Source organism: Opisthorchis viverrini (genome assembly GCF_000715545.1).
Source record: "Opisthorchis viverrini unplaced genomic scaffold opera_v5_93, whole genome shotgun sequence".
NCBI classification, from domain to species: Eukaryota; Metazoa; Platyhelminthes; class Trematoda; order Opisthorchiida; family Opisthorchiidae; genus Opisthorchis; species Opisthorchis viverrini.
The window spans coordinates 236,610-250,562 of record NW_008751750.1 but is presented as its reverse complement, the minus strand read 5'-3'; the positions used below and the strand labels follow the sequence as shown (position 1 = coordinate 250,562).

The following is a 13,953-nucleotide window of genomic DNA, read 5'->3' as shown; positions in this document are numbered from 1 at the left end:
AAACGTATGGTCACCATGTCACTTGTTTTACTCGGAGCCCCTTCGTCATTTGATTTCCACTTGATTCAAATCGCACCAGGCCAGATAAATCTTGCCAGAAAAGCTGTCTCATGTCCTCTCGCAGATAACAGAAGTGTTTAGAAATTGGGTAATATGAGGAAAGTATTTCAATGTGCATGGTAAACAGCATGTGTCTACAGCTAATCAGAACGGGAGCTGACAGTTATTATTGGGACAATTATGTTGTGTTCGAACTTGGGCCGCCGAAATGGTAAGCAACAAGCTTATTCACACAAAAAACACTTAAAAATTTCGCACACCGGTCCCTCAGTGCTGGGCTGAACGAGACAAAAGATTATTTCGTGTGAATTCAGCCACAGATCTTACAATTTACAGCTATAAATTTCTCCGGGGAAGTGCTTACGAATGACTAGGAGTGAGTACTCAGCCTTTAAATATCGAATCCCATCATTCTCACTTGATTTTTCATGAATTTCAATCTAACACAGAAATCAATCAAATGCTTATTAGCTTATCATTACATTAGACGGAAAAACAATGAACTCGGAACTTCCTGTCAGTTCCTAGAAAAAACTCAAAAAAGCAACAAAAGTCTTCTCCCGTAATCTAAACCATATTAGTCTTGTTGTCCGATTTTACGAACAGCACAAGAAGGGACCGACCAAAAAAATCTACTTGAGGAAGTCACGCCCAGTGAATGGAGAGCCTCTACCAAAAGGAAACTTGAATAAAGAACCAAGGATGATTTTATATGACTAATCTGTCTGGCACACCCCATCAGAAATTTCCACTTTCATTCGTCCTCTGAAAAGCTGTGTGAGATTTTTGTAGACTGTTGTAGATCCGTGTGGACTGTCGTTTATATGCGTAATTTGTCCAGTACTGAAATACCTACACATGTGCTCTAATTTCGCCGGTTGTTCTTGAGGTACAACAGATTTTTATCGCTTTAGATTATTCCTGATCGTGCGTCCCATTCCATTTTCTTTTATCTGTCCAACTAGCATTACCATTTATAGAATGTTCCTAGGAAATTTGACTGCAATATCCCCTCCACTAGGACAACAGGGTGACTCTACAGGTGTGCTTGGATTGATATTATGATCATTTTCCGCTGGCTACAGCTGCAAAGTGGTCTTTCGGTGACAGGAGATATATGGTGCAACATAATAACACACACTAGATATTTGCAACTTTAGAGAGAGATTTTACCCTTTGTTTTAGCATCAACTACAATCGACTCGGCTCGAGATGTCTCGGAATCAAGAGCGCATGCAGAAAGGCATCTAGGAAGGCCAAAGTTACAAACAGCATAAATAGCTAACTGTCGAGGTGAAACTATTTCTCGCGGGGGAAATTCTATGCATCTGTTCAGATTTTGCAATGGGGTGTGGGTGGAGAGACTTGCAAAGTCTTCCCTGGTGCAAGAAAATCAATTAAGTTTACCTGTATGTCAGCACATCTACCTACGATAGTGAGATTTGCTGCAATTGATCACTCGACGTTTCCCCTTCGTGTCAAAGATTCTTCTTCTTAAAGTACAAAATAATTTGTTTTTTTTACCAAGAACAGTGTGGGGAAGAGTTTAGACAGTATCCTTGCTTAGAACGTTTTCCGCATACAAAATGACTCATTTTCATTGCACTTTGGAATGTAATTGGCAATCATCTGAAAAAATACCTCTTCTGACGAAGGGTGAAAGTGTTTTACGAGATAGTGAGTCACATACGGTACAAATGAACGCGTATTACACGGGCGCGAAATGGGCAACCTTCTTGTCGTTTGGTTTCGAACCTTGAAATATTAACACAAACTTTTGTCTCAGGTGATTGGCGAATACCACAGAAATATCACGGTAAAAAGTTCAGATAGCAGAATTACTTAGAATTTCTTTATAAGACTATGTATGTTGTATTGTACTCTTCGAAGAGTCACTGTTCGAATGCTGAGGTTCTCTGTTCATTTTCTTCTATAGGCCTATAGTCAATCGAATTTATATTGCGATCAAGCCTCCTTTAATGGAAGCTCCGACTCGACGACCATTGAAATGAACTCCATGCCATCTTATTCGTCAATACATGATACAGAGATTTCTTCCCCTCACATCTTCCGGCAAGGCGCCTTTCCGATTTTTCCCAGCCAGCTAACAGAGCCACGTGTGTATCAAATCGTACATCCGGATGGCGCAGTGGAGTGTACTTTTCACAGCACCACCGCTGAAAATTATTTTAGGAGTGACACGGACATTAGCACACACCTCCTACGCAAAGTTATTCCAAACCCCAGCTCTACAGAACCTCACAACCCATGCTCTGAATGGTGCTCTTATAGCGCGGCTGAAGGACCACACTGTCGAGAAATGTTCAGTCAGATTTCATATTCCCCGCATGCGTTTTGTCCACCACAATCTGACAGCTTCTCTTCATCTTCTGCAAATTGCCATAAGGTTTCTAGCCCCAGTTGTTCAAAAGAAGGGTATGCATCCGATAAACCCTGGGGAGGCAAGCCTATACCTTGTGTACCCAACTCAGTACACATGATCACACCAAACTCTCTTCCATATAGGGCTGAAGCTGCTGAAGCGTGTCATTCACAATATTCGTACTACACCGATTCACCGGGTGTGGGGCCGTCTACATCGGATTTCAATGACTTACAAACAGAAACTCTCCGCTTTGGCCCGTTTTCTTCATTAAACTTGTCTGCTGAATCATCTTACTTTGCAAACAGTGAGAAACGACCAAACAATGAGGAGAGTATTTCTTACTTGGCTGGAATTAAGTCAACAGATCTACCAAAATATACAACAAGACTTCCAGAACAAAGTAAATCAGTACTTATTAAGGAACAGCAGTGCCTTCAGAAAGATGAAGGTCAATGTCCAGTGTTGATGGAGTGGCACGGGAAGGCCTTGCACACAGAACAACCAAAAATAAATTTTGGCAACAATTTCGATTTAAACCGCCACGAAGTGGATTCTCATAACGCGGAGGTGTCCACCACCTACTGGAGTGAAGCAGTCGCTAAGCATGGAAGTAAAGTCACTTGCGCCCAGAACTCAGCTCAAGCCTACGACAATCTGCGTCGTTCATTTGGTTTTCTGTCCGCCTTCACTCAACTGTTAATGCCTTCGTCTGAGCACCCAACTTCCAAGGTGAGTAGTAGATGTGAAAGTCCCTCATTTACAATACCCAATGACAAACGAACTGGTCCAAGTGAATCATGCATTGATTTGTTGTCACAAAACCTCAATCGGTACTTGTGTGATACACTCTTGACACGACAGTGTGAAACAGCATTGAACGACTCCATAACCCACACAAACAGAAGTCTAACACCAGACCAAGTAACAGCCACTGTGTACAGTGGTGCACATGAAATTGACGAACTGAGGGCATTCGCCAACAAATTCAAACAGCGTCGAATGAAACTGGGTATCACACAGGCTGAGGTTGGACGTGCATTAGGCTGTCTCCAGATAGGTGGTTTCGGGTGTTTGTCTCAGTCTACCATTTGTCGGTTTGAATCGCTCACCTTATCACACAACAACATGTTGGTTTTAAAGCCCATCCTTGAGGAGTGGTTGGATATCGTGGAACGAGAACACGAGGAAAGACGACTGACCAGGACTATCGGTCAAGACGATATCGTTGAGTCTGAGTACTACTCCGAGGAGATGCGTTTCTACGGGACGGATCGTAGACGTAGACGGACATCAATCACCGATCCGGAGAAACATTTGTTAGAAGCGTACTTCCTAACACAACCAAAGCCTTCGACTGATGAACTTGCCCTTATTGCAGACCGAATCAAATTGCGAAAGAATGTTGTGCGTGTATGGTTTTGCAATCAGCGCCAAAAACAAAAAAGGTTGCATACAAAACAGATGATGTGCGATACGACTAATCAGCGACACATTAACCGGCAATGAGAAGTTCTCGCTTTCAAGAGGTTTCAGAAGTCATATTAGTTATCTTTTGATAAATCGCTGTACATATTATTACAAAAATTTTGATTCCAATCGACTCAAAGTCATTAGCAATAGCGGACGGATACGGTAATTGGGCAGTGCGTTCCAGAAAGTCGCTTGTCCAAATCCTAACAGAAATCTCTACTCGGACAGGTAAGTTGTTTGGGAATCCTCAAAGGCAGGCTGACGGTTCAAGCGGGCCGGATGAGGGAGCCTCCTTGAAAAGGTCACTCTTCAGAGTAAGCTCCTTCCGCTACTAATTTTGATGAGCACTACCAGAAGGAGCACCTCTGTTCAAGATTTTTGGGTACATTGTACCAGGACTGACATCTTATATCGGCCAAAGAGTGCCAAATTCTGGTTAGAGTATCAGTGACTTGTTGTGATGTGTAGACGCGATCATATCACTAGCTTGGTATTAACTGGCACGTTTGCCACTTTTAGCATGTATCAATTTCTCACTATTGTGGAGTTAGATGTAAGAGTTGGTTGAATATCTTCCTTTGTCGTCAAACAGTTACGAACAGACAGTCATTTGCCCCAAGGTTATGCACTATCCATTTCATGTTTTGATTGTGGAATCACGTGCGCAGTTTTTGAGGACCACCCCGTCATTGTGAAAGAGATCCAGTGCAGTTAAAGGCCAGATCATCAAAGTGTTGGCCCGCGATTTTTTCGATAGATTGACAACGGACGCCATTGGGAGTTTAAAAATAAAGCTTTCTCATTGGTTTGTTTGGAGCTTCGGTTTCGCGCATGTTTGATCGCGGTGCGATAAATAAAGACCATATAGAAATTAGCAGCATACATTTGAATTCAGACAGTAAAGTAACCAGTATGATATCCCTATTGAGGCAATAGGCAAACTGGTTTTAACCTATAATCCATGATGCTTTTTGCACTGATCAGGGCTACTTTGAATGTGAGGTATCGGATTAGCATGGGTGGACTTAGACGATGTACTTCGTTCATAGCAGATCACAGCTGACTGGCACCGAGCCACTCTTTCAAACCTATTCAGTCGTGTACAGAAAAAAGAACAGGTGGGCACTCGAAAACACGCGCATCGTCATATCTACTACACAGCGGATCGTTCAACCTATTATGGGGACTACATAAGCTATATATTCAATGATTAGTAAATAAAATAACTGTCGCAAAGAGGTTTCACCGTTTTGCACCGTTGAAATTTTCCAAAAGTAAACAGTCCCACCGAAGTACCCTTAATGTTGGGCAGCTACTTTGCTCTTCAGCGCCGATGGAAATTTACGGTATTTAATTGATTGCTTCTAACACAGAACGGCATGTTTAGCAATAATAGTGATTCCATTCTTACAGAACAGTTATTAAAAATATGTCCACCTCTCAGCGAAAAGCCCCATTTAACCGGGCTATTCAGCGATGTAATGTGCCTTCCATATGAATTGTGTTTTGGGAGGACAAAGTGCAAACATAATTCGTATCACAGCTTCTAGTACCTGTATGGCTCTGTAAAATATATTTTGATCAAATGTAGGTTTGGTTCATCTGATCAAGTATTGTACAAGCTATCGGAATTGGGAAGCTGCAACTAAAATTCTTCGCTTTATATGACCTTAAAATTTTTTTCTTGCAGTGTTGATTGCTTAGGAGTTATCTTCACAACAATTGATTAACTCAGTATCCTCCTTCTTATTCGTTCGTCCCTTAGTCAAGGTACTTGCTGTTTACTCGAAAAACAAAAGGCCCAAGCCAGTAACATCATCAGTCTTTGCTTGCCTTTACACAGTAGATCCAGTTGATGCGGATCTTACGCCATGCATTGAACTGCACGACGGGAGTTTCAGTATGATTTGTAAAATCCCTAATGTCGAATATCACGACTTCTGTCCAGAAAAACGCCAAAAGGTTGGACTGAAAACTCGGGAACTATGCCTCCTGTTGACCTCCAAAAAGGGTTGTTGACGAACTTTCAGCAAACTTATGGGTAGCGTGTTCCGTCTAGGTAACTGTTTAGCTTATCTGCTGATAAATACAAGTTTAGCGCGCAGAACATGAAGTCGGGTTTGAGCTTGAAGATTCTAGTTTTCCATCCGGAAGTCATTTTTTCCCTCCCTGATTTTGTGAACTATATCATGCATATGTGTCTAAAGTGTCTAAACTTTCGTCGGCAAATGAATACAGAAAACCCTAGCAAATTCCTTGGCATTGTTTTCTTCGAAAAGTCTTGTCTTCTCCCAGCCTGTCGGTATTTTTGGTAGAAAAGGATGATAAAAAAGACAATAGCTGAAGTAGATATGTGGTTATTGGGCGCATTGGACGGACACATACAGAGAAGAGTATCAAGAACCAGATATTCACGTTGATCTAAACTTAATTCGCAGATGAATACATCTATGTACACACATTTAAATGAGAAAGTGGTGGGAATCAAACGATTAGATCCACCTGACAATCCCCCAAAAGAGACGAAACCAGTAATTGGCTCTCGGGTAGTTTTGGTCACTTCTGTATTGCCAACTACTGAAATGAAAACGGAGAAAGCGATTTGTACTTGTCTCGACCGATCACGCTGTCTAGTGTTTCAAGTTATGTGAGCGGAGAAATGGCAGGCTGAATCAGTCAGACCAGCAAGATCGTATTTTACTGGTCTGGTAACTTCAGTTTCTACGTTCATTAATTCTATGAAGATGTTTGCACACAAAGCCAACGTTTAAAGCTTAGCTAAACAATAAGTCCCTCCTAAGTTGTGCGTTATACACTGCTACAAGATAACGGAAGTTTTGAAACAAGTACGTCCATTTCAGGAATTTGGAAGCTACGTTGCCTCTGCAAAACCAATGGCTATAGATGAAGCATTTTAAAATCATTCCGTGGTAGCCTCTAGTGCGCTTTTAATGGCTACTCGGCTTCTCATTGAAAGGGCATTCCGACATCCAGGGTGTCACCTACATCTGTTTGGTGAGTTTCAGCATAACGTTGTTACTAGCCTTCCACGAATGATCCGCATTCTCAAGTAACACCAAGAGTTATCAGAGGCACATTGCGCCTCCCCCGTTTTGTCCTGTGATAGTATATAAGCTGTTCTCCACCCAATCAACAGCGCATTGAAGATTTTTCCTCGAATGGTGACGAAACGTTTGCAACTCAATTGCCAAGCTCGGTGAACAGATCAACAGCCATCTGATCAATTACCAAGCTGTTCTCCGTTTATTTCTCCCCAACATAACGAAGCGAACAAAATTTCAGAAATGCGAGGTCATGCTGCAGAAACCCGGGAGTGAAGAGATTAATCTGCCTTCGTTTGTTCAGACTGTTATTCTGAATTGTGGGTACTTCTAGTTGAAAAGCGGTAGCTGAAGTCGTACTACACTAAAGGTTTTATCTCTGTGATATTATTATTACTGTTATTTATGTGCGGAAACCGCCTTTCATGTAGACTGTTATTCAATCTCAAGTTTTCAAGTGAAGTTTATGAGAAAGCACTGAAAAACTACCTTCAAGAGCCGTCTAATCTTGCCGTCACTGCCTCACTTAACACTAGAAATGGACTATTTGGTTGTGCGGTATTTTCAGCCGCGGTTGATAAAGGCTTTAAGCCTTTTTTCATAAAGGAAACTACTCACAAGGTTGCTGAAAACTCTTTGACAGCCCACGACCGGTTTCGCCCTTCTTGGGGCTCATCAGGTAGGCGCAGACCCCGAGTTTCCGTCAACCTTATCATCTTACTTTTCTTCCTATGTATCCGTTTACCACGTCCCTCCAAACTTCGTTGCAGCCAGTGAGTCTGTTTGCAGTTGCTGTGGCAAACGACCAGTGATCCAGTAGGACATGGAATTTTTGGGTTATTGGTGAGGGATCTTCAGTTTGGCAGTCACAATGCACGCTATGATTTAGAGGGATGAAATCAGGTAAAAAGTTACTGAGCTTCCCTGGGATGAAATCCCCCTCATGTCGGCTACGGAGTCGTTTGGGCTGCTCGGAAGCCGGGTGAAAAACCGGATTTACATTTTGACCGGATTTAGGCATTTTCATGTGGTGGTAGTGATAACGGAAGTGAATGATGATGGCCTCATTATTGGCTCTCAACGTCTGCAGTGGCACTTGCTTCCACATACTTGTCCGCTAATTGGTACCAGTATTTAGAGAATTCTTGACAGATTTTAAGCGATACTTTTGAAAAGTCTCATGCAAAACCAGTGCCAATGGCTCCTTGGTCACATACATGGCGAGCAAGCTAAAATAGCCCGACGGAGGCATCTGCAGTCCGTAATTTGCGCCAGTATGTCCGTGAGATCACTCTGGTCACATTAACCCAGGTGTGTCCAACTGAAGTACATAATAGCCATTCTGCCTTAGGTAACACGTTTAGGATATCCGTGGATCAACGGCAAACGACTAGTTTGGAACACGTGACAACTCAGGAACAATGCAATGGATCCTGCATTGCAGTGTGACTGGTGAAACATTGATTTGGACTAACCCAATGTTTCACCTGAATTTTTCGGATAGAACTGTTAAAAGACTTCCTAACCTGGGTGGATTTCAGGTGATCTGAGGGGTTTAGAATGAAATCATGGAAGAATGAGAACTTTCGGTCTGTCATAATAAAATTAGCGTGTTTTTTTATTTTCCGAGAAGGACGTTGTTGTGCGGATCTTGATATTCGAAATTCTCCCCGGAAAAAAGTCCATATTTATTGAGGCCTGTGATACATCAATGCCATTCAGTGAGGTGAAGTAGTACTGTATACTGGACATTTTTTCGTAGCATTATGCTGGCATAAACTAGCCAACAAAACCTAGCGTCCTTTGGCTGGTTACAAGCGTACAAAGTGCAGTTTTGGAAGTGCTCTATTTCATACTAACCTCTGGAACTCACCCATGTGACTGTCAGAAAACTTCGGTGACAGTGAATGAAAAATTTCGGTTAGTTTTTAGTATGCTGCACCATCAGAAAAAACGTACCAGAAACAAAAGGCTTGGTATTATTGCCCTAGATGCCATCACCTATCTCATTCTTGGGAGAATACCACCGCCACTAAGAATAGCACTATTGGAAATGACCTCTGTGTCGGCTTTCAAATGTGCTTGTGTCACGTCCGTGTATTACGAAATGTCGACGCTACCACCAGTCTGTTGGAATGTACATTTAGTCCTATTGGCACTGTTATAGTATCAACTCCACAGTATCCCAATGGTTCTAACTCACTCTACGAATAGCAGTTCTAGGCACAGTACTCGATTTCTGTGTCCTCTTACCTAGAGAACAACAACGGATGAATGTTTACACGCTCATCTCGAATGTCAGATGTCCGGGGTTCAAATCCCGGCACGGCCATCGGATATGCACTGCTGATGAGCTCTAAAAAGAGCGAAACTCGAGTCCAGTGCCTCCATTTGGTGAGGACTCGCCGGAATAATCACGCCAGAACAGGAGGACGGCCGTTCAAACGAGAGTGGTGTGACTACGAACAAAATTGATGAATTCTGTTTTCAACCATATGGACAGACTAAAAGCTAGTCCACTATCCCTCATCAGTTGGTCACACCAATTTACACGAACGAAGTGAGTGGTAGTAGGGTGAGTTTGAATGCTATCAGCGAACAGTTTACGTTTGCATGCTTGGTGTTCAGTTGGGTGTGTTCACGTGTTGAAACAGGATCTCAAACTGCAACCGTTCGGCTACGGAAGAAGCCTGTGTATGAAAATGTTGCCACGCCTTTCCTTACGACCATGACATTCAAGACCCTGCACGAATAACCACCACGACATCGGTTTGGGCAGAACGTCGTTAATGAGAAAGAGAACTTAGTAGTGAGTCAGGTAAGGTCAGTGCAGTGTCAACATTTTGGAAGAAAAGCTGTGGTTGCACCATTGTATCGGTAAACTTAAGTGTGATGTGGGGAGTTCAATTCACTGCCCACGTTTACGGTTGAAAGCCCGGGGGTGTCACACCATCACTATGCGTAAATCAGGTCTATCTGATCATCCTTGTGTACATTTCAGCCAAGATTTACCAACACTTTACCTAGAAGCAAGGCCAGCCATCGGTAATTACATGACCCATGGTTGGTTTGCTTAGAAAAGGATTTTAGGTGAGACGAATCAAGCGTCCGGTTCCCTTCGAGGTCGACTGGAAAAAGCTGCAGATATGTGATACTGTGCTGGAGTAGGAATTTTCCAGGGAACGTGACTACCCCGAGTAAATTGTGCAGGTGACAGTGAAAGCCATGTTTTGGCCCTGCTGAAAAGACGTCACTGAGGAGAACAAAAACGAATCAGTTTGCCTATCTACTCTTGGTTGGAAATCGCGTAAATGCACAGGGGTTGCATCCATAACGATTAGGTGGAATATCTACGTAAGCGGAAATGGTACCGAATACCGCTCATTAAAAACTCACCTGCTTTTTGAGAATTTGACGGTTTCATTTGGGAAGGTTAAAAGACATGATTCCAAAAAGCTCGTTTCTCTTAACCAACGTACTGTTGATGAAAAAAGAATATCCAGAGCATTACTCAACGGAAGCTTTTGGTAGAACGGCTAATGAAAATTGCTCTCTATGAAGGAAATATTCATTCCCAAGTCCCTTTATTTAACTAAGCCATCTTTAGCACGAAACTAAGGCAGCAAAGTTCTCATCACATGGGAACATCTGATCCCTCTATTTAAAGACCGTCGCCTCAAGGACGGATATCTATAGAGGCATGGCTGTGGTGTCATCAACAGTATCGTTATTACTATTTTTATTATCATCATTATTGTTTTGAAAGAAAAAATCTCTTCTCGCACCACATACATAAAACCATCATGACATAAAATTTGACCTAAGAAGGGCTGTTGAAAAAGTTACCACAGAACCTGTATCTCCTTCGAGCAGATTTGGTGACATTTGTTAGCAACATACACTTATTTGTTTGCCACTTCATTCCTGACGGGAAACTCACTTGGATTCCAGCTGAATCTCTTGTTCATGTGTTTCAGCAACTGAACGTACTGCATCAGGCTTAAAAGCACCATAAACGAGAGATTTAGCTGGGTTCCGGGTGAGTCTTCCGTCAAAACCAAATTGGTACGCAAACGAGGGTATTTCGTTAATTCCGTACAATTAGAACCTGGGGTTGAAGGAGACTCGGGTACTTGACCTAACTGATGCGCCTCAAGAAGGGCGAAACCGGTAGTCGACTGGTGAAGAGTTTTCAGCAACTCTATGAGTAGTGCCTTACGTCTATGCAGGTGGCGTTTATGTTTTGGATGCATTCGTGTGAAATTTTACAACTAAGACGGTATGAGTTCGGACAATCCCACCTAGGACTCATTTTACGATCCACGGTCTTCTGCTCGACACCATGAAGCTATCACAAGCATTTCTTTACATAGAGAAGGAATGACCATCTCAATCTAGTCAGCCAAATTTATGAACATGAACTGTGTGTAACTGTCACGCCTTCAAAAACACAACCGCATTGATGTCCTCTCAAACTTTTCATCACTAGCTTCTGGCTTGCCGACAAGTGGCTGACACCTGGGGAGCTGCTCAAACTGAAAAACAATTCTCTATGGTAAAATAAGTATTGACTCTTCACTACTCACTACGCTCAAAACTCACAGCCGCAGGCAACATCTGTTTGTTCCCAAGCTCATTTTTGTCAGACTCTTTTGTTCGGCCTATCCATATGGAGTGAATCACGTGCATTGATTTCACTGTTACTGTTCCACCGTGTGAAACACTGAACGGAGATGACTCCGTTCCCATACAGTGGTGTTACATATAGAAGCAGAGTGCTGCCATGAGGTTAGAACCGACGAGTCTCGTATAAAATCCAGTTTTAAGAAGCACACACTAACCGGCTGACTTGAAGATTCCTTAGACAAAATACTTTACGATTGGCACGTTTTCAGAATATTATTTTTTTTTAATTATTTTCACCAATTTAAATTAGGACATGGAAATTTTAACCACCTAAACTCATTTAAACTGAAGACCAAACATCATTGTTCCTTGAAAAAAAATCAAGATATTTTGGAGCTCCAAACACGTGTCCACTTGTTTTCAACTTAAAATTCCAAAATCTAATTCTGAGTACGGAAAATTACAAAAAGGCGAAAATATATATTTGGGCCTGAAAGATCTAATGAACCTGCCAAACCAGAAACAGGTGATTGTGGGAACATATAAGGGCGCCTGGTATTTGTGGCGAATTTGCTGGTCACGTTTGGCGGAGCGACCATGTGCTTGCGTAGAGCTGGTAAACCGTAAATGATTTAGATGTATTTGAATGTAGGCACTTCTTGCGAACGTGGACTCGAGGCAATGAAGTCGGCGGCAAGGAATCAGAGGTATTTAGTTAGCCTAAACATGATGCAGCATCAAAAAAGCAAGTATTGGTCGTTGATCATGTGGCTGTTGATCTGTTCGCCGAGTTTGGCAATTGGCTTGCAAACATTTCTTCACCATACGAGGAGACATCATCAGTGTCCACCCAACTGTGCACTGATGATGTCTCTTCGTGTGGTGGCGAAACGTTTGCAAGGCAGTTGCCAAGCTTGGCGAACAGATCAACAGCCAATGAACTTACCCGAGTTACAGATATTTCAACACATTACCAAACGCAGGTATCATGGGCTTGGTTTTCATCGAGTTATCAGCATTACCTGTCGATTCTCCTGGCTTTAGCGTATTATCATTTTCTCCACCACATAGTATTGCACTGCCATTCTTAAGGGTCACTTGTATCCACGGAGTAGTCAAGATTTTTGGCTTCTTGTGCCTCCTGAATGAGTATGGTTTTCAAACGGTCTTAACAAGTCCTGTTTCGCTCTTAAAGGCCAGACAAAACACAGGCTACTGTCGGTTCCACCGGATACATTAGCAATCCGGAAGTTGCTTTCAAAATCAACCGAAAAAAGAATAAAAAATATCAAGTAAGCAATAGTATCCGGGAGGCAAACTCCTGGATGTCCACAGGCAGTGATGTGATCACTCTTTTATTTGATAATACAATCTAGAAAGCGATGGATTGAAACTCGAACAGACGATTATCCGAGCTCAATCTTTGCTGCAACGTATCACTTAGCCGTCTTCCAGCTACGAGAAGCTGGTTGAAATAACAATCAATGCTTCTGTGGGGCTACTAATCGTCATCATAGTGGGATGTGTAGAATCACTTACTTCCACCAGCTCAAACTAGAAATCTCTTTGAATGTTGGTATCATAGTTATACTCCCCAAAATGCTCACGAAGAAATAAACTTCTTTGGTGTGCTAGTATGATTGTAATTGAATCTCTTAAGGTCGCCATGGAGCGAGGACGGTCCAGGACTGACGACGCAGAAGCACATCACGCCCCGCGATTATCTTCCCTGGTGAACAGCATTTGAACGTGTACCTCTTACAGAAGGTTCAATCGTACCTTAGTTTCTCTTATTTCCTTCATTTAACCTTTCCTTTCTACTTCCATAAATGCCATCCTAATAGGCTTTTTCCTTAATCCTACTAAGTGCTTTTAGAAGCCATGATGAAAATCTATTAAGTTTCACATAGGGGAATCGACACAACAGGATAGAACAAACCCAAATGTACGGTGATTTTTGAAGTGTTACCACTACTTCGAAGGTCTGCTTTCAAAGGACACCTATGACCGAAGACATCTTTCAGTCGACTGGTACTATACTTCTAAAAAAGCCTGTGGATTCACTAGTGAAGGAACTTTAAAAAAGGTTAGAGATCTTCTATCCAACGAGTGTAGAGAGGGGTATCAGCGCGTGGGAAAAATAGCTTGCTCGTTTGCGAGAAAACTGTTACTAAGCCAGCTCGATTCCCTAGGATACGTCAAGAATTCGCCCCTCCTACCCTCTAAACTCCCTATTTTGGCTGTGTATGAAAACTCACGTGAAGCGTTTATTTAGAAAAACTTGCAAAACCGTCCACGCATCGTTTCTTTAGATCAAGTTTTCTTTTCTACATGATTTTGACGAGCAGA

General features: G+C 42.3%; 2 protein-coding genes across 2 annotated transcripts; both read left to right on the top strand.

Moving 5' to 3' along the window:
* Positions 1-2,068: 2,068 nt before the first annotated feature.
* On the top strand, positions 2,069-3,952 carry T265_05154 (hypothetical protein; the record flags this gene model as incomplete). Its single annotated transcript, XM_009170086.1, has 1 exon — positions 2,069-3,952. The coding sequence occupies one exon, from the start codon at positions 2,069-2,071 to the stop codon at positions 3,950-3,952; it is 1,884 nt and encodes a 627-aa protein (XP_009168350.1).
* Positions 3,953-8,158: 4,206 nt separating this feature from the next.
* On the top strand, positions 8,159-12,587 carry T265_13698 (hypothetical protein; the record flags this gene model as incomplete). The annotated part of the gene is made up of 2 exons (XM_009170118.1): positions 8,159-8,252; positions 12,340-12,587. Coding segments are annotated over 2 exons (342 nt in total), but the record flags the coding sequence as incomplete, so codon positions are not given.
* Positions 12,588-13,953: the final 1,366 nt, after the last annotated feature.